The 25,459-nt window shown below is 33.3% G+C and overlaps 1 protein-coding gene across 5 annotated transcripts in view; it reads right to left on the bottom strand.

The window, feature by feature from the left end:
• The window catches only part of Cnot6l (CCR4-NOT transcription complex subunit 6 like), a 98,539-nt gene that overhangs the window by 57,177 nt on the left and 15,903 nt on the right, over positions 1-25,459 (bottom strand). For 3 of the 5 annotated variants that reach the window (XM_076863935.2, XM_076863933.2, XM_076863932.2), the window contains exons 2-4: positions 12,762-12,883; positions 9,870-10,056; positions 8,202-8,287 (exon numbers count right to left, since the gene is read on the bottom strand). In XM_076863935.2, the coding sequence (XP_076720050.1) occupies positions 8,202-8,287; positions 9,870-10,056; positions 12,762-12,873 (385 nt within the window). In that variant the 5' untranslated portion in view covers positions 12,874-12,883. Of the gene's footprint in view, positions 1-8,201; positions 8,288-9,869; positions 10,057-12,761; positions 12,884-14,227; positions 14,246-25,459 lie in introns of those variants that run through there. The other 2 variants (XM_076863934.2, XM_076863936.2) reach the window with 2 other exon arrangements.

Below are 25,459 nucleotides of genomic sequence, written 5' to 3' on the forward strand. Positions count from 1 at the left end.
GATGGGGGTTTTTTAAATATTTTGTTTAGTTGTTGATGGACCTTTATTTATTTATATGTGGTGCTAAGAATCTAACCCAGTGCCTCACACGTACGCTCTACCACTTTACAGACAATATAAATTTTATACACAACTGAATAAAAATAATAAAAAAAATAGATCTATTTTATTCCTAAACATATACCTGAAAATCTTTAATGTCAGGAAAAGGAGTCCACCACAGGCCTTGTGTTTCCTTCTGCATTCTTGATGTATGACTGATTCAAAGGCTTATTTGTCTCCTGATACTGAGAAGGTTCTGTAGTTACTTATATAGACAACTAAATAGGTCAAAGCAAGCACAGCATACTACCATGTTAACTGTTCCCCTGGAGAAGCAGGGCTAGCTTTTTGCTGCTTTTTTCACTATTTGCTTCAAAAGTGCTGAACCCTTAAATCAAGATTCCTCGATTACAATGAAAACTCACTGTGTACATGGCATGCAGAGGGGCCACTTTGGTGAATTTAAAATGTTCTTTGTCTCTAACCCAGCCCCAGAGTCTCATGTTATTCCTGCCATTATTGATGAAATAGTAATTGGCTAATTAGCTTATTAGTAGAGTAAAATCCCACTGCCTTCACAATCCTTGATAGCTACATCAAATTAAATCCAGCAATATATAAAAACATATAATAACACAAACATTTTGGGTTTATCAAAAGAAATGTTTAAATTGAGGGGAAATGTATAATTTATCACATTAACCTCTGAAATGACAAAAACAATATAATCATCAACAGATGATGAAAAGCATTTGATAAACTATCTGAACAATGAATTGCAAAGTAGGAATAAAAAGAAAATTTTTGGAATCTAAACTTCTTATATTAACCAAAATTATAGGCAAATATCACTCTTAATGTGAAACTACTAGAAGTATCCCCTTTAATATTGGAATTAATAGAAGCATGCCTGGTATTAATGATTCTAGTCAACACTATATGATATATCATATATCCAAGGTTGTACTTTAAAACAACAATAAAAAATTAAATACAAAAAAATTTGAAAAAGGGGCTGGGGTTGTAGCTCAGTGTGAGGAACTGGGTTCCATCCTCAGCACCACATAAAAATAAATAAAATAAATAAAGATATCATGTTTACCTGCAATTAAAAATACTTTTAAAAAAAAGAATTTGAAAAGAAGAGCTATCACAGAAGTGATTATATACATATAAAATCCAAAATAATTTGCAAACAAATTTTTAGAAAAAATGAGAATTTGATCAAGAAGGCTCACAATAAAACCAAAGATCTAGGGGATAGGATTGTGGCTCAGTGGTAGAGCACTTGTCTTGCATGTATGAGGCACTGGGTTGGATCCACATAAAAATAAATAAATAAAGATGTTGTGTTCATCACTAAAAAAATATTTAAAAAAAAAAACAAAAAACAAAAAACCAAGGACCTGGTTCAATCCCAGGGAGGAGGGGAGAGGGCTTTATATCCATATCCAAACAGCAAATAACATTGAAAACAACTTTTTAAAACATAGAAAGTTATAGTTTACAAAGTTACAAAAAATATTTTAGAGTACCTAGATACAAATCTAATAAAAGATGCACTAGGAATTAATTTTTTTAATCATGTTATATGCACATATAAGCATACCACAGGAATTCTCACCTTATGCATAAAAAAAACATCAAAAACAAATAGATGAGCAAAATTGCAGTAGAAAAAGAAGAATAGGGGAGGGGAAACAGAGGGATCATGAATGAAGTCATATTCCACATGACTTTGCTGGCCTGAACCCAGCTACTATGAATAACTATAAAGCTCTAATTTTTTTAAAAAAAAGTGCTAGATCAGTATAGATACTAGATCAGTATACAGAAAGTGTGTAACATTTTATTTAAAGGCATTAAATACAATCTAATCTAAATAAATGGAAAAGGAGATGCCAATTTGTCCTTAAGTAATTCGGAGTGTCAATGCAATTCCAAAGTTGCATTAATGACTGGTATTAATGATTTTAGTCAACACTATATGAAATATCCTAGGCAATGCTCTAAAACAAGAAAAAAATTAAATACATAAAAATATGAAAAGAAAAACTATCAAAAAGGTAAAGTCATTGTCTATATATAAAACCCAAATTAATTCAGATTTTGCTGGCAAAACTTAACAAGTTCTTTTTTATGCCTAAGAGAGAGCTAAAACACCCAAACAATCAAGATGCTGCTACAGAAAAATGTGAGAGGGCTTCAAAAATGAGATATCAAGTCTTAATATAAAGCCATAATAATAATAATAATAATAATAGCAACAACAACAACCTAGTAACTGGTATAAGGTTAGACAAACTGACCACTGGACTAGAACACAGATAATAAAAGTAGGCTAAACATAGCAAATGTCTAGAAAAATAACTTTGCTGACTAGTGGGAAAAGGAAAAATTATTCAGTAAATAACATTGAGACAACTGGTTACTCATAGAACATAAACATGATTAGATCTTCCCCAAATAGACCCTCATACCATATTCAAAAATCAATTCCATATGAACTAAAGAAGAGCAAAATTTCACAACTTTTAGAATGTAAACAAGTATTTCTAACAGAGTGGAGGGAGGATTTCTTTTAACAAGATACAAAATATACTAATTGATTTTTAAAAAATTCAACTACTGTAATCATCTACTCATTAAATGATATCAGAAAGAAAAAAGAAAAGACCAAATAGTGGGAAAAGACGCACACAAAATAGACAAAGGTTAAGAACTCCTACAAACCAGTAAGAAACAATTCAATTGAAAATAGCTAATAGACATCAATAGTATATTTAAGGAAAAAATATTAATAGCCAATATAGGTGTTCAATCTTATTAGCAATTAGAAAGATCACAAGTATAATTAGAAACTATTTCATATTCAATAACTGCAAAACTTTTTTAAAACTTGACAATACAAAGAGAGAAGACTGAAAAATGGAAACTATATTATTTTAGAAGTGCAGTTTTATATAACTATTTTGTAAAACATTAGCATTACCTTATAGAGCTAAGGATGCACAGACTTCTAAAACCCAACAATACCATTCCATTTCTATGAACTGTATCAGGAGACTCATACTACCTAGAATATTCATAGCTGCATTGCTTATAGAAGCCAAAAAAAAAAAGAATCTAAATATGTACAGTATAACGAATAAATTACAGCATATTCACTATCAGAATACAACAAAGCAGTGAAACAAATGATGTATAATTACATGTATGCATCTACATGGCTGAATCATTAAAACAATGTTGATTCAGCAAGACACAGGAAATTATGTTCAGGATTTCATTTATATAACATTTAAGACAAAAATAACCTCTAGAAGACAGCAGGAAGATATAAACATGAAAGAACACACAGGAAACTTAAAATGTACAGGGGAGGCCAGGTGCGATAGTGGTGCATGCCTATAATCCCAACAACGTGGGAAGCTCAAGTAGGAGGATTATAAATTATAAGCTAGCCTCAGTAAATTTACGGAGACAATCTAAAAAAAAAAACAAAAAGGACAGGGATTATAGTTCAGTGCTAAAGTGTCCCTGGCTTCAATTCCCAGTGCCAAAAAAAAAAAAAAAAGTCTTTGGGATCTATGATTATGCCTATAAATCTATATATTTCCCTATAAATCTCACCAATAAAACTATTCTATCATCTTTTTAATTATCCCAATCAGAAAGGTAAAAAATGGAACTGAGTATAATTAGAATTTGCATTATACCCTCTCATATGAACTACAGGATATAATATCATACAACAATAAAACTTTTCTTTTTTAACTTCCAGAAGTTCACTTATAACACAGTAATAACACTTTACCTCCTAAATTAGTAATAATTACATTTTTCAAGTGTTTTATTGTTGTGCTTTCTTTTTTGGTACTGAGGATTAAGCCTAGGGGTACTTAACCACTAAACCACATCGTTAGCCCTTTAAATTTTATTTAGAGATAGGGGTCTGAATTATCTGAATTCCTCAAACAACCTACCCTCAAATACACACTCCCCAGATCTCAAAATAGAATTTTTAAAAATAAAAATAAAAATAATTTCTAAAAATTAGTTTGTTGAGCCAAGATGATCCAAATCATTATTAAAAGCTCAGTATCTGTGTTTCTAAGGAAGAAAAGAAAATAGAGAAAAGACATCCCTCTTTCAGTTTCAATACAAAAATAAAATCATTGACTTCCATTGTTTCTTTTAAGGATATCACAGCGCTATTTTAAATGATACATTCACTTTTCTTTTTCTTTCTTTCTTGACAAGAAGAACCATGATATGGCTACTAAGATTGATTTAGAAATTACTTCAAGTTTTACCTTCCTAAGTATATAAAGTTGTGATTTGTTACAAACATTTCTTCAATCACTTCATTAGGGCATTCTTGATTTTGTCAATTTCTTTTTTTTTTTTCTTTTTCTTTTTTTTGGTACTAAGGATTGAACCCAGGAGTGCTTTACTACTGAGCCACATTCCCAGCCCTATTTTTTGAGACAGGGTTTCCCTAAATCACTTAGGGTCTCACTAAGTTGCTACAGTTGGTCTCAAACTTGTAATCCTCCTGCCTCAGCCTCTCAGTTCACTTGGACGCATCACTGTACCTGGCTATTATCTTACAGTTTTTTAAAAGGCAGGAAGATTTTGTTTTTTCTTTTCTGAACATATATTTCTCTTTCATAGTGGATCATCTAAATACAAAGTGGCACTGACTGAAAATTACACAAATTCTCAAAGAAGAGAAAAGGGCTGAATATATTCAGGTTGAGCATTCCTAAAGGTCAGATTGAGCATTCCTAATATGAAAATCACAAAATGGAAATGCTCCAAAGTCAAAAACATTTTAACACTGACATGATGCCACAGGTGGAAAGTTCCATGCCTGACCTCATGTGATAGATCACAGTAAAAATGAAGGTGCACTAAAAATACCATATAAAGCCAGGCACAATGGCACAGGTCAATAATCCCAACCAGTCAAGAAACTGAGGCAGGAGGGTCACAAATTCCAGGCCAGCCATGGCAACTTAGCAAGAGCCTTCTCAAAAATAAAATTAAATAGGCTAGGATATGGCTCAGCAGTAGAGTACCCCTGGGTTCAATTCCCACTACTTCCACAAAAAGAAACACACACACACTATATAAAACTATCTTGGTCGTGCTATGTGTATAAAATGTACATGAAACATAATTGACTTATGGTAGACTTGGGTCTTATCTCCATGGTATCTCATTATATCCATTTACTTCAAACCCTGCCCTAAATCCAAAACCTAAAACACTACTCAACCTATGTATACCACAGAACAAATTGAAGTTTAATGAAAAGGCATGAACAAAGTTCAGTTACAGTTGGTGAAGCAGAGATGGTACATGACATATAAAGCAGACTTCTAAGAGACCTTAATGAATATGTATTAATAGAGTTTAAAAGGCCACTACAATGGAAGGCCAACCAAAGACAATCGTTTTAGGACTAACATCATGCTAGTAAAATCGAATGAAAAAGCTGGGCATGGTGGCACACACCTATAATGTCAGCAGCTCAGAAGGCTGAGATAGGAGGACTGTGAGTTCAAACCAGCCTCAGCAAAAGCAAGGCACTAAGCAACTCAGTGAGACCCTGTCTCTAAATATAATACAAAACAGGGCTGGGGATGTAGCTTTGTGATTGAGTGCCCCTGAGTTCAAGCCCCAGTACCTGCATCCCTCCACCACCAAAAATTGAATGAAAAATATTCAGACTATCCATTCAGTTGATACTTAGTGTAAATTTCCTAAGAACACAAGAACACATCTGTGTTAGTCAAGCTTCCATAACTGTGACCAAAAAAAAAAACTGACAAAAACAATGTAGAGGATGAAACATTTATTTTGGTCAGGGTTCCAGAGGTCTAGTCTATGGTTGGCTGAGTCCATTGCTCTGGGACCAAAGCATGGCAGCACATCATGGCGGAAGGACATGGTGGAAGAAGTTGTCCCCTCTTGGCAACCAAGAAATAGAGTCAGGGAGAGGAGTGAAGGGGCTGTACAGGCACAGAAGATGCCTTCAGGGACCCACCTCCTCCAGCCATGCCCAACCTGCCTAGTTACCATCTAGTCAGTCCACTCAAAGTAGGACAGACTGCTTAGGTTACTACTTTCATAATCTAATCATTTGAACTCCAAACATTCCTGCATTAACATAGAAGCTTTGGGGAACACTTCTTATCCAAATCATAATACATTTCTATGTAAGATAATATGGAATTGATTCATGAAAAATAAAAATCGGCCAGGCAAGGTGCTGCAGGCCAGCAATCCTAACAGCCCAGGAGGCTTGAGTAGGAGAATCACTACTCAGCAATTTAGTAAAGCCATAAGCAACATAGCAAGACCCTATCTCAAAATAAGAAATAAAAATAAAAGGGCTGGGGACATGTCTCAGTGATTAAGTGCCCCTTGGTTCAATTCCTGGTACCAGACAAGAAAAAGAAAAAATGTTAACATTACTTTTTAGGAAAACTGCCTGGTACAAAAGGTAAGTTTGCTAGGTTCAATTATAAATTATTTATTTATCACTGATGTACTATCAATATCAAAAGAAAAAATAGCTGTTCTGATTAATGTGTAAAGAAATAAGGGTTCTGGGCCTGGAGTTGTGGCTCAGTGGTAGAGCACCTGCCTAGCATGTGCAAGGCCCTGGGTTCAATCCTCAGCACCACATAAAAATAAATAAATAAAGGTATAAAAAAATAATAATGGTTCTAAAGACAAAGAACTATAATTATTATAATCAGTAGGAATCTGTGAATTTCATATTTTATGAATCCAACATTATTTAAAAAAAACCCATTTCATAATTTCTTTACAAAGAGGAATAGACTTGTTCCTACTCTACCTCTTGCTGCACCATACTCTTTTAACTATATAATAAGATTTAACATATAGGAAATAACAGAAAAATGTCTTAACCATTAAATCTCAAATGTCCTGAACTATTACCATTAAATCTCAAATGTCCTGTACTAATCCTCAGAAAATATTTTCAATAAAGTATTTTCCCTCTCCAACATTACAAAAAAATCCCAGTAAAATCCTATGGATCAACTATAAGCATGATATTCAGGCCATCCATTTAACTATCTAATTTATGAAAATACAACAGTAAGCCTAATATTTCTGCATTTTAGCCAATAATATCAGTATTCTTTCCATTCTCACTTAAACATCATTTGCAATGCTACATTATAGAATATAAAAAATACAAATAGATCATTTTCCTGGAGACTCATAATCTTTGAGAAAGGAAAACAAATCTAAAAGTATATACTTTATAAAACTTTGATGTTTATTCCTCACAAGCACAGAATAAAATGTTTAGTACAGTGCATTTTGTATTTAGTCCTCTGTTAAAAAATAAACTCTTCTTCATATGCAAATTTCATTATATATATATGATATGAGGATTACTTTTATCCCAAACTAAGCAAAATTCAAAGTCTCAGGAGCATAAATTTATCTGGGTTTGTTTTTTTTTAGTTGTTGACAGACTTTCATTTTATTTATTTGTATGTCGTGCTGAGTATCGAACCCAGTGCCTCACACATGCTAGGCAAGTGTGCTACCACTGAGCCACAGCCCCAGCCCAGGAGCATAAATTTTTGATTAATGTATTTACTTAAAATAATTACACTAATCAGATACAGCTAATTCTTACTATTATAATGTTTTCCCTCTTGTAATCATATAATGTGTCATTATTTTATCTAGTGCATTAAAAACTAAACACGGGGCATTTGGACTATGGTTTACGATAAAGTCATCCTAAAAGAGCAGGTGTGGGGAACTGCAGCATTAATTTAAAGTATCTCCACACAGTGAAACTCAATTTCTACAATTAATGTGCTATAGTTACCGTAATAATAAAAAGAAAAAATATCTTCTCTAAATAATTTTAGAGTTTTATACAAAATTAAAGTACATAAACAAAACAAAAAACGTTTCCCAACAAGTTTAAGATGATGACATGCTGAAATCTGGAAGCTAAATTCGATACCCAAAAAACTACTTTTCTTAAAATGACACTAAAATTTTTCGGTTATACGATAACCAAAATGGCCTTTAAGGGCTCAGAACACCTTAACACTCAGTGTTAAAACTCTCTTTAAAAAAAAAAAACTCACCTTTCAAACCTAGAGTTTGTAGCTGGAAGAGCCGACCAAGTTCATAAGGCAAAACCCGTAACAGATTGTTATTTAAAAGCAATTCCCTGTTTAAAGAAAAAAAACATTGTTTCAGTTTAATATACCAGGCTTTATTAATTTCCACATTTGCCATTTTTTTTAATGAAAACATTTTATTTTTATGTGGTGCCAAGGATTGAACCCATTGCCTCATGCATGCCAGGTGAGCGCACTACCACTTGAGCCACATCCCCAGCCCCACATTTGCCATTCTTAACTTTCTAACAGACCATGAGTGATATTTACATTCAAAGCATCTGTCTATACTAATCCAAAACTGCTGTGCAACATTAAAAGTACTACAAAATGTGCAACTGCCACAATTAACAGTGTTTCTATGATTTCCTCATTTCCCAGCACAAATTAAAGTCAGAAGTATAGGAACTGCACATCAGTCTCATGCTAAATCCATGCTCTCTTCTCTCACCCAAAATGCCTGTCATATGCAAATCAGAGTGACAAATACCATTAGTTTCCAACTGAAACCTAGTTTAATTTAGAGAAAAAAAAGTTTTTTACACAAACTTTAGGAATAAACCACAATAAATGGCCAATAACCTGCGTGATTTTTATAATTGATTACAATCTATGTCAAAGTACTATGAAAACAAAAAAAGAAAAAAGAAAGAACAAGTTAGTGTATCACAGAAGTAAAAGGTAACTAAATAGAAAACATGAAAAGACAAGTACTCTGATAAACAATCACTGACACAGAACATAAACATTAAAGCACAGGATGGAATATATAACAATAAGATATAATAGATAAGATCTAGGTTCATGATTATGAAATTTCGAGAGAACTATAGAAAAAATAAAGAGCACCTTCATTAGTAGATGACCAGAAAAACTAAGACAAAACCAATAAATCAGTAAGGGATGATAAACAACAAAAGTCTGTTTAATTTTTAACATATCACAGTAATTTTTTAAAATTATTACTCAACAGATAAGATACAAAAGCAATGTTTATTTTCACTGGCAACATTTATATAAGGTCTTAAGATTCCTGAAAATTTTTCTCCTATGAAGAAATTCTTACAGGATCCTGAAAGAACTAGAAATAAACCTATTTTGTCAGGCTTTCCAGTTCCCTTAAAGAGCTATAATATAAAATATAAATATGCTATCTTATATAATAGTTATGTCCCTAAAAATTTTATTTATAAGCAAACCAATTTTTCCAATTATTTCTGATTAGTTATATCAGACTTGATCCTAAGTGAGACTTACTAAATATTTTAATCTCACCCCACTTCAAGTCTGTATTTCATTGAAGTGATTTTGACAAAGGAAGAAAATTTCTTTTGACAAAGGAAGAAAAAGAAATGCACTGTACTTAAAATTCAATCTTCACAAAGATGTAGAAATCCCACTATAAAATGAGTAACATCCAGGGCTGGGGTTGTGGCTCAGCAGTAGAGCGCTCGCCTAGCACATGCATGGGCCTGGGTTGGATCCTCAGCACCACATTAAAAAATAAATAAATAAAGGTATTGTGTCCAACTACAAATAAAAAATATTTCAAAAAATGAGTAATATCCCATATTTTTATTTGGCAAATTTAGAATTTTATATAGTAAGTCACATCTGTAAGCATTTCCTCACCTGAGAGACACCATGTTTCCTAGTTCTGCTGGTAAACTTCTGAGTTTATTGGATGACAGATCCAGGTAAACCAGATTATGAAGCTTGGCAATATCAGGTGGAATGCGACTAAGGAAATTGTCATTTAGGTGCAATGCCGTCAAGTGTGTCAATGACCAAAGTGATGTACTTAAGCTCCGCACTCTACCTGAAAGGCAAAATATTGATGCATAAAACTCAAGGCCCAAGAAAAAGGTTAAGTCACAAGGACTAAAATATGACAGCAGGGGCTGGGGCTGTGGCTCTGTGGCAGAGCACTTGCTTAGCATGCGTGAGGCACTGGACTGATCCCTAGCACCACATCAAAATAAACAAATAAAATAAGCTAGGCACAGTGACACACACTGTAATACCAGCAGCTCCGGAGGATGAGGCAGGAGGATTGTGAGTTCAAAGCCAGCCACAGCAAGAGAGAGGCACTAAGCAACTCAGTGAGACCCTATCTCTAAGTAAGTTACAAAATAGGACTGGGGATGTGGATTAGTGGTTAAGTGCCCCTGAGCTCAATCCCTGGTACCAAAAATAAATAAATAAATGAAGGCATGCTGTCCATCTACAACTACAAAAAAAAAATTTTAATTTAAAAAAAAAGTGATAGCAGCAGCTGCACACAAATATTTTATCTTTGACATTCTAATTTTGTGTTTAAGGTTAAATAATTGCTTCTAAACACACCCAACCATACTTTAATTTCTCGTCACTTTCACCCAATAATCCCTCCTTCCTATAGACCTTCCATGTATTCAGTGAGTTATGGCAAGATGTAGAGACCCTTGGAGTAAGATCTCATGGATAAAACGAAGCTAACTGAGCAAGTGGTAGAAGAATCTTGACTTTTTTTTTTTTTTTAAGTCTGACTCCGTACTAAAGTTTTTCTCACATACTACATGATAATTTTTACTGCAAGGTTTGTCCATTTCAAAAATCTGGATTAGTCTACAAACTTTAAAACAAGAATAAACTACTATATAATTTAGAATGAACCTTAGATCAGCCATCAGAAAAACCACTGTATTCCCAAAGGAATCTTCTTCTGATCTTGCAATTAGAGATTAAGAACTCTGGTTTAAGATTTTTTGCATTAAGTGCAACATCCTCAAGAAAATAGTTGCACATCTAGCTTTATCAATCAGCAACTGATACCTAGAATAGAACATACACTAGATCATAAGACCTGGCTCAGAGTTCTGCTTTTTATCATTTATTAGCTACGTAAGTCCAGACAAATCATTTGGCCTCAGTTCATACAAGATGAGATGCTGTCTTACCTATCATGCCTACAGTAAGTATTATTTGTACAAAATAATTTATTTGAAGGCTCCTTTACAAAAGTAAAGTGATATTTTAATTATATATCATTTTTCATTATCATTCTCAAAGGGGAAATATTATTTCATATAGCTACTGAGGAGTAGATTCACTTTTAACTTCTGTCCAGGTTCTTTCTACCACAGGTTCTTTCCTGCTATCTATAATCAAACTTATAATGTCAACTAAAAATTTTGCATTTTAATTATTAAACAAAGTTTTCAAGTGAAGAGACTCTAGGTAAGAAAGAAACATATTACAATTCTACCCAGGGTTTAACCAAGTGTTTCTCCATACAGAAATTCTGCTCCTCGGGGGACTTTGACAATATCTAGAAACATTTGCGGTTTTCATAACTAAAAGAGTACTACTGGTTTCTACTAGGTAGACATCAGAGATGCTACTAAGCATCTTACAACGCATACAACGACCCTCTACCACAAGAAATTATCAGGTCCAAAAGGTCAATATGACAAGATTGACAAACCCTGGATTAACCTAATAGGATCTGAAGGATTTGCTCATGTATATTCTTTTGACTGCCAAACTGTCATCCACCCAGTTACCTTTTAGCTACATGTATGAGTTATTCTTGCCATGCTTGCCATTGATATTACGATGTGAGTTTAACTCTTCCAAACAAAAGCCTACTGGGAAAAATCACATCCCATATAATCTGCACTATAGCAGTTCAGAAAAGAAAAACATTTCTTACAATCTATTTTTTACTTTGTAATAATTTTAGAATTACACAAAAGTTACCAAAATAATACAGGGAGTCATATCTCTTACTCCTCATTTTAGAATCTTACATTACTATGGTGAACTTGGCAAAACCAGGAAACCAACATTGGTATATTACTGTTAACTAAAATCTAGACTTTATTTGGATTTCAACAGTTTTTACACCTTTTTGTTCCAGGATTCAACTCCAGCTACTATTTTGTATTTAGTCATTATATCTCCTTAATTTCCTCTGGTCTATGGCAGTTTTTCATTCTTTTCTCGTTTTTCACAACCTTGATAATTTTGAGGCTTAGTAGTGGGTATTTTGTAGAATGTACTTCAGTTTGAGTTAGTCTGATGTTATATTCTATTTTAACAAATCCCAAACATTTATTGAGGTCTTGTAACACAGTAATCATGTATTTGTTAGGATAGCTTCAATTCAAACCTTCAAAGAAGGTTTCCTTCTTTGCCAACATTTAAGTGACAGGAGGATGGCAAAGATTTTAATTTGCCAAAATTACTCTGAAAGAATGAAACAAAATCTATTATATCACAAAACCTGGTTTTACTTAGAATCTGAACGTCCAATAATCCTCAATTCCAAATGGTAACTCTTACTCAAGGTAATTAATCTCAAAGAAAGGGTGGGAACAAAGATACTTAGTAACAGATTTAAAAAAAAAAACAAAAACAAAAACTAGTACCTTGGCATTCTTGTATACTTTCTATTAGTCCACCTAATTAAAATCAAAATAGCAATACCCTTATTCATTTGTACTAGTATATCTCAAATAAAATGCTTCAGGTTCCACTCACCCGAGATTTCTAATTCTGCCCAGTGAGATTTTTTCCCATTGGCTACCTCCTCCGCTGACATGATGGTATAAATTCTGCGAGGATCTGGAGGATCATATTTTTCCTTTGGCATCCCTATTAGTCTGTGGGGAAAAAAAAGGTCATCAATAATTATTATAGTCTTCTAGAGAAAATGAGATGGAAAGTTTTCTTTTTCTCTCCCATTGCCAGGCTAAGTCTTTTTATACTAAAAGTTCTCATTTGAGGAAAACTTATCATCTAAGCATGCTAGACTCTTGTAGGAAAACATTAAAAGACACTTAAAGTAAAATGCAAATAAGCAATGACTCTAGACTTCAAAGAGGACATTATAGTTGGTTCTTAATTCCTTCACCTTCATTTAGATGCACTGCTTTCCTAGATAGCCTGACCTTACAAACAGTGTCCTAAATATATTACTCTAAAAGAATCAGGCAATTCTCTTATTTCTTTCAGTGATATTTCAGATATCAAATCAGTACATGACACCCCCCTTGACCAGAGAATAGTTCAAACGCATTCTATGCTTATGAGAAAAGCAGACTTTTCTGTCCTTCTGATCATAAATAAAAAAGAATATATAGTCCAGACTGCTGAGGGCAATCCTTCAACAAAGAGAAGGAACACCAGCTGGAGAAAACGGTTTTAGAAAACAGAGAAAGCTGCACACTTCAGTGAATCACACCTATGGTAATCCCAAAAAAGCCAGTATCTATTTCCCTTCTAAGGTAATTTGAGTTATGGTTTCTGATACTTTCTCTCAAAAGCACTGTAATTTGGATGATTACATTTCTTGGTTTGACAGTCTTAATTTTTATCTGTTCTTCTAAGGTAATTATTAATATCACTCTTTCTTTACTTTCAAAGGTTTCCAATTGGATAAGTTACACGGCCACCTTGATCAAAATTAATATTATGCAGTCTTTTTCATAATCACAACACAATCATCAATGATGACCAACTACTCCACTATTCAAATGTGACACATACAAAGTAAATGACAAACGGCCCTAAAGTAACCTATTCAAGAAGTCCAATATAAAAATTACTGCTTTGGCAAAAGGAAGAAAATAAATTCACTTCAGATCTAACAAAGTATAGCAAATGATACAAAGTTCTGTGCCTAATTAAACTTTTGCATATCATCTGCAATTACCATGTATTTGTAGTTGGTTCCTCTTTTATATTTTCACACACACAACACTAAACCAAGTGTTCAAACTGGGACTATTTCTAAGTAAAATTTAAATTTAATATTCTGAATGGAAGACTTTGTTGTCTAAAATTTGTTACATGTAGAGAATACAGAAAATACTATTCCATTATGAATTTTAGCAGTTTTTTTCCTAGTTTTCTGAAGAATGACAATGATATTTTGATGAGGATTTTTAGTGAATAAGTGTATCACTTTTGGTTATGATCATTTTAACAATATTAATTCTGCCTACCCATGAACGTGTGAAGTCATTTCATTTTCTAGAGTTGTTCTCAATGTCCTTCAGTGTTCTATGATTTTCACTGTAGAGGTCTTGTTACATTTATTCCTAGGTATTTTATTTTTGAGGTTCTTGTGAATCGGATTGTTTTCCTGATTTCTTTTTCAGTGAATCCGTTATTGGTATGTTGGAAAATTATTGGTTTTTGTATGTTGAGTTTGTATTTTGCTACTTTTCTGAATTTATTAGTTCTGGCAGTCTTAAGGTGGAGTTTTCTAGATTCCAAATGTAGGATCAAATCATCTGCCAAAAGTAATAATTTGACTTTTTCCTTTCCTGTTTATATCCCTTCCTTTTTGTATTTCCTTCCCTTGCCTAATTACCCTGGCTAGAATTTCTAGTACTATACTGAATAGGCACCATGAAAGGAGACATCCTCATCTTGCTTCTGATTTTAGAGGAAATGCTTTCGATTTTTCTCCATTCACCATGTTGGCTTTCAATTTGACATATATAGACTTTCTGATGTTGAGGCAAGTTCCTTCTATTCCTAGTTTCCTCCATAGTTTTATCATGCAGACTATTGTTGAAGGCTTTCTCTGCATCTATTGAAGTGGCAATGTGATGATTTTGTCCTTAATTCTATTCATATAGAGATTACATTTATTTATTATTTATTTTAATAACATTTATTGATGTGTATGTTGAACCATCCCTGCATTCCTGGAATGAAACTAATTTGGTCATGATATACAATCTTCTTAATATGTTCTTAAATATGTCTGACTAATGTTTTATTAATGGTTTTTACATGTAATGCTTCCAGGGATATTGGTGTGTAGTTTTACTCATTAATGTGTCCTTATCTGGTTTGGTATCAGGGTGAGACTGCCTTCACAAAACAAATTTGTAAGTGTTCCACCTCTTTCATGGAATAATCTGAAGAGCACTAACATTAGTTCTTCCTTACAGACCTGGGTAGAATTTAGCTGAGTATCCATCTGGTCCCAGGTTTTAGAAGGCTTTTTATTGCTGCTTCAATCTCATTGCTTATTATTGATCACTTTAGGTTTTCTAAATTCCTCTTGGTTCAACTTTGATAGGTTATGTGTCTAGGAATATATGCATTTCTTCTAGATTTTCCAATTTATTGGAGTATAAATTCTCAGAGTAATCCCTAATGATCCTCTAGATTTCTGTGATATCTGTGGTAATATCTCCTTTTTCATCTCTAATTTTATCAATTTGGGTCTGTTCTCTGTTTCTTTTGATTAGTTTGGCTAAGGATTTATTAAATTGTTTATTTTACCAAAGAACTAACTCTGTTTCACTGATCTTTTGTATTTTTTTTAATTCTCTATTTCATTTCAGATTGGTCTTAATTATTCCCCTCCTTCTACTGGTTTTGAAATTGGTTGTCTCTTGTTTGTCTAGGGCTTTAAGATCAATCAATAGATTGATTTGGGGTCCATCAGATTTTCTCATGTAGGCACTCAGAGCTATAAACTTTCCTCTTAGAACTGCTTTCATAGTGTCCCAAAGTTTCTGGTATGTTGTGTCACTATTCTGGTTTGATTCCAAAATCTTTTAAATGTCTCCCCTGACTACTTCTATGACTCATTCATCAATCAAAATGATATTGTTCAATCCCCATGTGTTTATATAGTTTCTGTAGTTTTTCTTGATGTTGACTGATAACTTCATTCCATTTTAATATGGTAAGATGCAAGGAATTATATCAGTTTTTTTAATATTTGCTAAGAGTTGCTTTGTAGCCTAATATGGTCTGTTTAGATAAGAAAAATATGATCTACTTTGAACAAGGTTTCATGAGCAGCTGAGACGAAAGTGAATTCAGTTATTGTTGGAGGAAATATTCAAAAGATGTCTATTAAATCCATTTAATTAATAATTTGGGGTTTTGAAGATTATTTACAGAGTTTAGAGTAGATGACCTATCTACTAGAGAGAAAGGTATACTGAAATACTCTATTATTATACTGGAGTCAAGTCTGCAAGTCAAGTAGGGTCTAAAAACCAAAATAATATTAATAAGGACATATTCAGAGTCAGAAATCTCTCTTGGATTTGATTAAAATGCCAATAGAAACACAAGCCTTAATCCTTTAAAACGAATTTATGTAAGTTAAAACATTTTTCATTTGGGTTAATTCAGTAATTTAGTAGCGACTATAGTTCTGATAATCACTATTGCCTCAAACATCAGGTTTTCAACTGTAGTATTAAAAATTAGAGGACTCAAATGCAGGGAATTAACATTATTTTTCCATCAGGTTCTCAGAATCAACATTTTACCTTGTAAGCATATTATAAAACCCTATTTTAAAATAACAAAATGTATCATTTAAATGATAAACAATCATTTCAAATGCACCTAGCAAATCACACTGCCTACTGTAGATTCATACTGACAAAATTAAAGATTTAGCTGGAATCACAGTAACTTGGGAGGCTGAGGGAGGAGGACTGCAAGTTTGAGGCCAACCTCAGCAACTTAGTGAGGCCCTAAGCAACTTAGCAAGACCGTGTCTCAAAATAAAAAATAAAAAGGGTTGGGGATGTAGCTCTTGGGTAAAACACCACTGAGTTCTATCACCAATACCCACAATTAAAAAGATTAAAAATTGATAGACTTCAAAAACTAGTTTACACTCCAAGATAAAGAAAAATTTAATTATCAATTTCATTCCACTTCCCTTCAATGGGCTCTGAATGAGACTGCTCTTTCATTACTTATTTAAAGTCTACAGATGATAAATAAGTACAAACATACAAAAAAGAACTTCATTCCTAGTTTTCCCAACATCTGCAGCTTCTGTGACTACTCTTAACAAAATAAAACCTATATTTTATGATAGTAAAGTCACTCAGTCATTAGGAGGAAAACAGCTCTTGGACTTTTGGAGTCTCATATTTCTGACCAGTTTAACATTTATTCAAGAAATATTTATTGCACAACTACCACCATCATATACTATATTGAGGAGTAGGGCTTCAAAGTGAACAAAATGGACAATTGTATAATCCTCAGGAAGCATATACCACTTTTGGTGAACAAGATGGACAATCGTGTAGTCCTCAGGAAACATATACCACGTTCACGGTATTACTTGAAAAAGAAAGTTATATAATATTTTACATTTAAATAATTGTATTCTTATAAAGAAGGGTAAGAGTGATGAAAAACAGATAACATGTAGAATACTCAATGACAGGTGGAAAGAGTAGAGTTCCCAGGACAATAACAAATTTTAAATGGTCTATATTGGGGAATGGGACTAAGATAACTAAATTAAACACATAACAGTATATTTAACTTAGATTAAGATGTTACTGGTTATTATATAACTTTACAAAAGTAATCCAGAAGTAATTTTATGTGAATGAGAGATAATTGCAGAAATCTTCAGGATCTGAAAAGGGGTGAAGGAGTGGTCTATTTGTCATGGAGGGGGAAAGGAGAAAGGTAATGGCTCAGTGGTTGAGTGCCCCTGAGTTCAATGCCTAGTAGCCAAAATAAAAGTTCTACAAGAAAACATAAGAAAAAAATGACCTTGCATTAGGCAAAGATTTCTTAAAAGTAAAACAAAAAGCATGATCTAAAAAACTAGATTTCATAAACATCTAAAACTTCTACTTGAACAATTAATGAGAGGTCATAATATTGAGAACACATCTGAGAAACACATAAGAATATATAAAGAACTTGCAAAAAAAAAAAAAATACCAAGGAGCTATAACTCAATATTAAGAGCGCTCAGCTAGTACGTGGAAGGCCCTGCATTTGATCCCCAGCATCCAGGTATAAAAATTCACACAAGATTTGAAAAGACTCTTCACCAAAGAAGATACATGGGCAGCAAATAAGCACATGGAATAACATTCAAACATTAGGCATCAGGGAAATGCATCTCAAAACCACAGTGAAATACCATCACACACCTATTAAAACTGACAAACCAGGGACAGTATTACATGCCTATAATCCCCAACATCCAATGCTGACAAAGATTTGGCACGTGCACATGTGTGCATGCACACACATACACACACACACAGCTGAGTCCTAAAGAATGAAAAGGAATCAGAATTTCCCTCATGGTTGGCGAATGAGGTAGACATAGACAAGGCAAAAACAAAAAAAGGCACCAAGATAATATACAACATGAAAAGAGGAACAAGTGTAGTATTTCAGGATTGCTTAAAGTATCACTGGAGCCAGCAGAGGGTATTGTATTGGTAAGCAAAGTACAGATAGAGAAAGCTTTAAAAATCTGTTTATTCCTGACTCTTTGCTATTGATCATTTTATTAATATGAAAAACTTTCACCCATAAAAGTTTAATAATAAACATGAAACTACCATTCCTAGATCACCTTCCTTCATTCCCTTTTACTTCTGCTCAACAGTGTTTCTTCTAGTAGAACATCAAAATGGGTCTATATCCTTTACTGCTTCAGTTGTCACATTCTTAAAGAAATTAAGCTGGACATTGTAGCACATACCTATAATTCCCAGGACTCCACAGGCTAAGACAGGAGGATCTCAAGTTCAAGGCCAGCCTGGGCAATTTAACAAGACTGTCTTAAAAACTTTTAATTAAAAAAAAAAAAAGTTGCAACATATTAAATTTTGATTTAATTTTTTATGATTTCCTCCCCTCTTTTTTTTTTTGGTGGGGGGGGGATTACTGTGGATTAAACCAAAGGCACTTTACCACTGAGCTACATCCCCAGCCCTCTTTATTTTGAGACAAGGTTTCACTAAGTTGCTTAGAGCCTCATTAAATTGCTAAGGCTGGTCTCAAACTTGCAATTCTCTTGCCTCAGCCTTCCTAACTGCTGGGATTACAAGCAACCACACCATGCCATGCCCAGCTTCTCTTATTACTTTTAAGTCTAGAAAACCAACATACTAAATATGTTTAAAGCATTCATCTATTTTTTTAGTTGTAAATGGACACAATACTTTACTTCATTTATTAATCTTTATATGGTGCTGAGACTCAAACCCAATGCCTCACACATGCTAGGCAAGCACTCTACCACTGAGCCATATCCCCAGTCCCACATTCATCTGTTTTTGTGGTGCAAATACTCCCACCTGCATTTGTGACTTGTGGACAAGGATAGACCAAGTTGTAGAATGCTTGTCTAAAATATTCAAGGCCTTAAATTTGATCCCCATTACAGAGGAGAAAGAAAGAATGAATGAGAGAAAAAACGGAGGGAGGGAGGAAAGGAGGGAGGGAAGGAAGACTGTCCCACACAATGGCATTTTCAGATTTGTATCTTTTTATGGCTTGATAGCTCATGGAAGATTTCAAGCTACCAAGGAAATATCCATGAATAAGGAGCTACAAGAAAACAGCGAGCAGCCTGACATTACATTGTATTTTAAATGTAAATAATCTGAAGAACACAGATAATAAATAATTAAGCAGTGAAACTTTGTTTCTAATATTTAATTTTGTTTATATCATTTTACTACTTTTAATTTTCAATAGATTGCTTAATAACTAGCTTGTAAAGTTCCTGAAAATGAACCAGTACAACTCAAGTATATGAGTTGTCCTATAAATCCTAAATCTCATGAAGTCAATTCTGCTTCACTGGAAAAAAAAAGAAAAACGCTGATTTTTTCTGTGCTATTGCTAAGTTTATTTACTCATTTACTATACTTCCAAGAATGTTCATTTATTAACAAGACCTAGAAGTTGTTTTATAAAAATGTATACATCTATCATAGGAGGACAGAATTAAAATTTTACAAATAGAAGGAAAGAGAAGATCATATGGTCCAATAGTTCCCAAACTCTTGATTACAGTCTTTACAGAAAAAAAAATACTAGCAATTCTACATAAACTCTTCCATGAAGCCGAAGTATTACCCTAATACGAAAAACAGATCAATGCTGTATAAGAAAATTACATACCTCACAGAAGCAGATGCAAAATTATTTTTAGAATTCTGGCAAATAAAATTTAGCAATACATTTTTTTAAAAAATGACAGATCCTACCAAATGATAATTATCCCAGGGATGCAAGATTGGTTTACCATTTTTTAAAAATCAATATAATTCACCTATCAGAGTTGTTTTATTTTTAAATATGATCTCAGTATATCATGAAAAGCACTTGGCAAATCTAACAATCAATTCCTATTTTAAAAGAAAAACTTTCTGAGAATCGTGGCACATACCTATAAGTCCAGCTACTCAGGAGGTTGAGGAAGGAGGATTCTGAGTTCAAAGCCAGAATGGGCAACTTGGTACGAGCTCCATTTCAAAAATGGAGGGGTGAGGGTGGTGATAATGGTACAGTGGTTATGATAATAGCTCAGTGGTTGAGCACTTGCCTAGCATGCTACAGGCCCTGGGTTTAATTCCAGGCATGGCAAAAAGAAAGAAAAATTGTCATTTAAAAAAATAAAGGGAATGTACTTATTCTCATAAATGGCACTAATGAAAAAACTTCACGATAGAATTTTGAATGTTTTCCTCCTAAAATAAAAAAAAAAAAAGCAAGCATGCCTCCTTTAAATTTTATTCGACCTTGTACCAGAAGTTCCAAATTATGAACAAAAAATTTATCAGGTATTTCATCAAAGAAGATATATGGATGGCAAAGAAGCACATGATAAAATATTCAATGTCACAGGACAAATAAAATTCAACTACAATAAAATACTACCACATTCCTATCTTAAAAAATTGACAATATGGAGCAAGTAGAACTCTCATATACTATCGAGTGCAAAATAGTACAACCTTGGAAAACCATTTAGCAGTTTATTAAAAACTTAAGCATATATCTACCATTTGACCCAGGTACCATCCCCACCCCAACAAAAGAAAAAAACATGAGCTTGGCACAGTGGTGCACTTGAATCACACAGCTAGGAAAGCTGAGGCAGGAGGATCACAAGTTCGAAACCAACCTCAGCAACTAAGAGACCTTAAGCAACTGAGAAAGACCCTATTCCAAAAAAAAAAAAAATTTAAAGGGGGAGTATGAGCAGGGGATGTGGCTCAATAGTTAAGCACCCATGGGTTCAATCACGGGTACCAAAAAAAAAAAAGTAAAAAAGAAAAAGAAAACATGTTCACCCCAATGATTTAATTAAACATACATGTTCTTAGCAATTTTATTCTAAAAGCCAAAAAAAACCAGAAACAACCCAAATATATAACAAGAGGCTAATACATAAATAGTGACAAGTCCATATAATGAATTCAGCAATAAAAAAAATGAACTATTGACACACAGGGCCACATGGATAAATTTCAAAATAATTGTGCTGAATGAAAGAAAACAGACATTTTTGGAAATTTCAGCAAACTGGTTTTTTAAAAACTGATGTAGAAGCCAGAAAGCCAAGGAGTAGAAGACCTACATATTAAATTGGCAATTCAATTGTTTTTATTTGTAAGTACAGCTCAGAAAACCCAAAGACACAGGAGGGAAATTAGCAGGATAGATGACAATATGTCTAGAGACCCAAATCCTATTATTATCACACCCTAAATCCATAACCTGGAGCATACAGTAATCAAAGAGTTCATTTTTCTGACATATGAACAACAAACATTATACACCAATTACAGTGAAGCTTACTATTCAACAGATTTAGTAATAACACAAAGGAAACCATGTTGCCATTACCCTATGAATTCTAACACTAACAGTTTTCTTCATTTCCTCCTTCAGTAACTAATATAGACACTGAAAAATATAAATCAGAAAAATAGTTTGATGTTTTTATTTTTTATTTGTACCTCGTCCTCCAAATTCTGTCAGCCAAACTCCAAAATAGCTCAAATTCCTCTCAGAAGAGCAGTTGTTACATAGGTAGTACAGAAAATTAAGGAGAACAGTCTCCACCCTACTATGTACTCAAGATGTTACTGTAGTCAAAACAGATATATTCAATACGTACTTGCATATGTTCAAGGATCAACATGCAAAGTTATATGTCTGTTCTCCAGCATTCTCCTTAATATATTGATAATCAAAGGTCACTTTAAACAACTACTGCAATTTCTCCTTTGAATCCCTCTTTTCCAACTAAAGTTAAAGGGCAGTGAAAACACAGAAGAGTAGTCTATTTACAAGGTTGTCCAGACTTTAAAAATAGAAAAGTTTACTACAAGTTCTCCCTTGAAACTGTTAATTAATAACAAGTATTGCTGGATGAGGTGGCGCACTCCAGTAATCCTAGCAGCTCAGAAGGCCAAAGCAGGATGATCACAAGTTCAAAGTGAGCCTCGCAACTTAGCGAAAATCTGCCCCTAAATAAAATACAAAAAAAGGCTGGGGATGTGGCTCAATGGCTAAGCAGCCCTGGGGTCAATCCCCAGTACACTCCCTCACAAAAAAAAAAAAAAAAAAAAAAAAAAAAAAAAAAAAAACCTACCACCCAAAGAAAAGTATTCTAAATCAACTGGCAATCCAATGAGTAACTCTCCTTCCCCTTTTTCAGTGCTAAAGATCAAACCCAGAGTCTCACTCAAATAGGTAAGTACTCTATCACTGAGCTACATCCCCTGCCCTGGCTGTATAAACTGAAAGATGAATAAACAACAATCCCATAGAACAGACTGTTTCTTCAAACCCATCAGAAATGAAAACATCTTTGCTGCTATAAACAAAGTCAAAAATAAATTATGTTCAGACATAAACTGAGACAAGCTGCAAAGACACCTATAAAAGTATCACACATCATCTAAAGAAGTCACATTATTTTTAAAAAAAAAAGCAAGAATATCATGAATATGAGAGTTCTTTCCTCAAAGCAACAATCCACTAGACAAATTAAATTCAGTCCACCATATTTAAATGGGGGGAAAAAAAACTTGAAGTAACCCTACAGCCAATATGTCATCTTTTTTCCTTTTCCCAGCTTCCAATCTCAGGCTTTGCTCTATAGTGGTATATAAAAATCAATGACTTAATATTCCACAAATATAATATTTGTTTATATAAGCAATCACCTGTATGACTGAACTATATCCAAAAAATAAACAATAATTTAAGATATTGTTTGGCTTTAATTACTAGAAACTAAACCTAGGGCTGGGGTTGTGGCTCAGTGGTAGAGCACTTGCCTAGGATGTGTGAGGCAATGGGTTCGATCCTCAACACCACATATAAATAAATGAATAAAAATAAAGACATTTTTAAAAGAAAACTAAAGCTGACAGTATCAAAAATACAGGTTTAATGAACTCTTTTCAAAACAAATAACTTTTTGAATTACTTTAGCTTCTCTTTGAAAAAAAATATATTTTAGGTTAAAATGTGAACACAAAATTTTGAAAATATGAATGTCTGAAAGTAACAATTATAACCATCCTATATTTTTGACCTGAACCAAATAATAAATGCTCCAGTGTCACATGAACACAATAAAATATACATATAAAGTGACGTTAAAAGTAATATTACTATTCTGAGAACCAAGGTTTAAGGATAAAAGCCCTATCTAAATCTACAAATCTCAGCTAGGCGTGGTGGCATACACCTGTAATTCCAGCAACTCAAGAGGCTGAGATAAGAAGATCACAAGTTCAGGCCACCCTCAGCAACTTTATAAGACCCTAGAAAACCTAGGAGACACTCTGTCTCAAAATAAAAAATAAAAAGAGTTGGGGTGGCTCCGAGGTTAAGTACCTCTGAGTTCAATCCCTAGTACCAAAACCAATTAATTAATCTACCAGCCTCCATTAAAAATGGTAAGAATAGGGCTGGGGTTGTGACTCAGTGACAGAGGGCTTGCCTGGCACATATGAGGCCTGGGTTCAGGCCTCAGCACCACATAAAAATAAATAAACATAATTTAAAATAAATATTTTTTAAAATGGTAAGAATAAAACAGGAAAAGCTTGTAGTAACCAACTGTCCAGGGTAAAATATAAGCACAAAGAAAAGCTCCATCAAGGAAAGGCTTCCAAAGAATGCCAACAATTTCTTCTTTTTTTTTAAGTTGTTGATGGACCTTTATTTTAATTTATTTATGTGTGGTGCTGAGAATTGAACCTAGTGCCTCACACATGCTAGGCAAGCACTTTACCACTAAGCTAACACCTTAGCCCTGTCAAATCTTAATTATGAAAAAATTCAAAAGAAAGGAAGTTCCAATGCTGACTCACATTGATCCCAAACAGACAGCATTAAACAAAGCACTAACCATTAATTTTTTGGCATGAACAAATGTCTACTGCAAAGTATCCACTCTATTCATATAAATAACTGCCAAGAAGGTAACGCTTTGTAACTAGCGGAAAAGGTTTGAAGGAAGGGGTGTCAACTTTAAAATAGTTCCTAAAATAGTTCTTTTAAAAAAGGATAAAGAACATGAGAAGTTACAAAGACTTTGAGTCAAGCTTGGTTCCAGGAAAAGGATACTTTGGCCCTTATGTGAAAGCAAAATCCTGCCACTGAAAAATACAGATACTCAGACTTTGTCAAAGAAGAGCATCACTTCCCAAAAAGGTAACAGTCCTTCACTTGGATTTTTTTTTTTTTTAATGGCAGGTAGATACTATGCAAAAGCAGCAAAGCATACTAAATACGTTTGTCTTTCAAATTTCAGTCCTACAGCTGAAATGACAAATTCATCAAAGATCAATGAGGACCAAAATTTCCTGTTTTGTTCCTCACTAACACAGAATTTCCTTCTTCGTGTTTTGAAGCTAACAAAATAATGATGGTGTATATACAACATACTAGGAGTAAAAAGCAGTTTCAGAGAGTCAAAGAATAGAATTTGATATCTGGTTTTGAAACCTCATTACGTATGGTCTATGTCCATTATTACTACAATTGGAAAAAAGTCTTAATTATTTTTAATTTAAAAAAATTTTATTTTGAAATTACTTTGTCAAAAGACAAAAGAGGGAAACATAATATTTTAAAGATCTTTATCCAAAACCTATGACAGAACTATTGTCCCTGCCCTAAAACTGTAGGAGAAAAATGTAAACAGTGATTTTCATAGATTTTCATAAATATTTATCTATTTCCCACCTCTTTCCAAAACGTATTTAAAATTACTTTCCACAAAGAAAATATAACACTGTTTACAAATCACTGTAATTTAATAAAGAATATATGTAAATTTCATAAAAGAACCACTAAAATTTGAATGAAGCAATTCTTAACCAAGTTGACAATTAACTGTGAAGTGTTACAAATACTATAATTTGTAACTTATAGTAAAA

This window comes from Callospermophilus lateralis, chromosome 8 (genome assembly GCF_048772815.1).
Source record: "Callospermophilus lateralis isolate mCalLat2 chromosome 8, mCalLat2.hap1, whole genome shotgun sequence".
Taxonomy (NCBI): Eukaryota; Metazoa; Chordata; class Mammalia; order Rodentia; family Sciuridae; genus Callospermophilus; species Callospermophilus lateralis.